At 34.6% G+C, this 2,858-nt stretch overlaps 1 protein-coding gene across 1 annotated transcript; it reads left to right on the top strand.

Annotated features, from left to right (window-relative positions):
• Nucleotides 1-1,797: 1,797 nt before the first annotated feature.
• LOC103507573 (protein embryonic gonad-like) lies at nt 1,798-2,169 on the top strand (the record flags this gene model as incomplete). Its single annotated transcript, XM_008472063.1, has 1 exon — nt 1,798-2,169. A coding segment is annotated over one exon (372 nt), but the record flags the coding sequence as incomplete, so codon positions are not given.
• Nucleotides 2,170-2,858: the final 689 nt, after the last annotated feature.

The following is a 2,858-nucleotide window of genomic DNA, read 5'->3' as shown; positions in this document are numbered from 1 at the left end:
CTTGCATAAATGCAGTTTGGAAATGGTTGCAGATTGTAGTAGCATTTCATTCTGCATTAAAGTGCTCGTTTACGATAGGAAAAAATAGTTAAAATATTATGTTCTACAGTCTTAATGTCAACTACCTATAACATTAAAATAATAATTATGATCAAATATCCATTTCTTTTTTTTTTTTTTTTTTTTTTTTTTTTTTTTTTTTAAGTGGATTTCTATTCCTCAGAACTCAGAAGAATAAATGGATAACACGTGATCTTTACCAATACCACAGGGAGTGCCCTGGGAGGAAGGAAGCTTTGTATCATATTGTTGAAGCACTTATTAGCTATTTATCTCTCGAAACTTTTCAAGAAATAATCTTCTCATTGAAGGTGTCCTTGAACATTATCATTCCGAGGGACGATATTTTCCAAACTAAGATCATATCAGACTATTGTTCACCTTTTCCAAAAGACTAAACGAGTTGGTAGGTATTCCACCTTTTTTTCGATAGGATTTCAAACTTGTCGGCAACATTGTCCTTAAGATGGAATATAAATAAAGTCAAATTTTATTTGTAAAATCAATTTTGCTAAATCTTCTTCGTAATCCACATTTAAAAGACCATTTTCTGTAGCTTTCTTGGGGACTTGCCCAAGATATTTTTTATTTTTTGCGAAGTAAAAAAAAATCGGTTCATTCATTCATTCCATTCTTTTATCCATATTCTACTTTCAAAGCTGATAGACTAAACTAGAAACTTAGAAACCCATCCTTTTAAACATTGTATTTGAAGATGATAAAGTTTGCATTTGTGTGATTTGATGTTTAAAGCACGATAAGTTAGAATAACATTACTAATATGAGTAATATGTATACTGATAGATGATAATCCATCAGATAGATGATCATCCAATGGATTACAACTAAATACATTTGATATCTGGACGTGCCAATAAGGGAAGAACCAAATGTAAACCACTCTCATCATTGATTTACTTTGATTTACTTTCATCATTTACTTTGACAATAATAACAGAACATGAGTAATATAAATGGTTTAGGTCAAATTTAAAATATATTCGTAGAAAAGCAAGAGACAATTTAAGTCAAATTTAAAATATAGAGAACTGAACTAAAATTCACGTGAGACCTTAAGTCCTCACTTTTAGCAGTTTCAGTAGGTCAGTAATGTTCCTGATTAAAAAACAAAAAGTGCATATTCTCGAAAATGGATGCGGTGCAGAGCTAATCAAAGCAAACACAGACAAAACGGAAGTGACCTAAACCGTTTCACACCAATCAGTGAAAGAATTCCATACAATCAACGACAACGTAAAGAGAACGAAACCGTTTAACTACAATCAACAAAATGTGCATAAGTAGGTCCTGTCCAAAAGGGAATAATGAGAATCTTAGAGAAGAAAAACAAGAATAGGAAGAACAAGAAGATAAAAGGAAGAACAAGAAAAAAAAAGAAGGAGGAGAAGAAGACGAATAAGAAGGAGAAGAAGAAGAAGGAGGAGAAGAAGAAGAAGAAGAAGAAGAAGACGAAGAAGAAGACACAGAACAAGAAGAAGGAGAAGACGAAGAAGAACGAGAAGGAGAAGAAGAAGAACGAGAAGAAGGAGAAGGCGAAGAAGAAGGAGAAGAAGAAAGAAGAACGAGAAGAAGAAGAAGAAGAACAAGAAGAATACCACGAAGGATAAACAAGATCAAGAAGAACTGGAAGAAATTATCATTCTTCTGTTGAGCTTCACAGAATCACAAATATCACAGAAACCGTACATTGGAAATGCTTTGCTTCTTCTGTTTCAGTCATTCTTCGGAAGAACCTACAACAACCCCAACTCGATTACAGAATGCAAGAACAACTATCAATGCATCATCAACAAGAAAACGCGAACCTCATGCAAAGCATGTCGTCTGTACAAATGTAAACTAGTAGGAATGAGCAAGAACGGATCCCGGTATGGTCGGCGGAGCAACTGGTTCAAAATACATTGTCTACTAGAAGAACAGAATGTGCGAAGAAATGGCGGTACCGGTATATACGATAGTCGAATCAACCCTCTCCTCTGGGATAACAAAATACTAGACACCAAAATAGACATCAAAAACAACGAGATTCTTCACAAGACCTCTCCAGAAATGAATGGGACTGTCACGATCACTGGGTCAATCCGGTAGCAACTTGGAAACCTTTTGTGTTTGGAATAACAAATGTACGAGATTCGAATGAAACCAAAAATGTACGCCATGATTTGAATAAAATCTGGTGTGAACATCACGCGACTTTCCGACTTTCCTTATTCTATTGAATGATGCTGATTTTGGGTGTTCTTCTAAAGTAACTTTTACAATGTCTCTAACCGTTTATTCAGTACAGCTGAAAGCGATCGAAAACTATCAAAAAGCTGTCAAAATAACGCCAAACGGAGCACCTATATTGACCAAAATTTTCATGTAGCATCCTTGTCATATTTGACAGCTGCATACCAAATTTCAAGTCTCTAGTTCTTACCGTTCTCGAGATATTTTGTTTACAGACAAACAGCCACTAATGATTTTGATAGGATATTTCCGTTTGTTCGGTATTTGGAAATCATTATCAACAAAATCCGAATAAATGAGGATACCTATAACGAAATGTGTAATTTGACTCTGCTGATTGTCGGCATAAATGATTAATGATTTTTTTTGATAGGATATTTCCGTTTGTTCGGTATTTGGAAATCATTATCAACAAAATCCGAATAAATGAGGATACCTATAATGAAATGTGTAATTTGACTCTGCTGATTGTCGGCATAAATGACCCCATTTGTCCGAATTTTGACGATCCAAAAATCCCGAACTATGCCGAACGGACGAGCAAA

The sequence above is a fragment of the Diaphorina citri genome, unplaced genomic scaffold (genome assembly GCF_000475195.1).
Source record: "Diaphorina citri unplaced genomic scaffold, Diaci psyllid genome assembly version 1.1 scaffold323, whole genome shotgun sequence".
In the NCBI taxonomy this organism is placed as follows: Eukaryota; Metazoa; Arthropoda; class Insecta; order Hemiptera; family Psyllidae; genus Diaphorina; species Diaphorina citri.
Note: the sequence above shows the minus strand (reverse complement) of the source record. Positions and strands in the feature narration are given on the sequence as shown.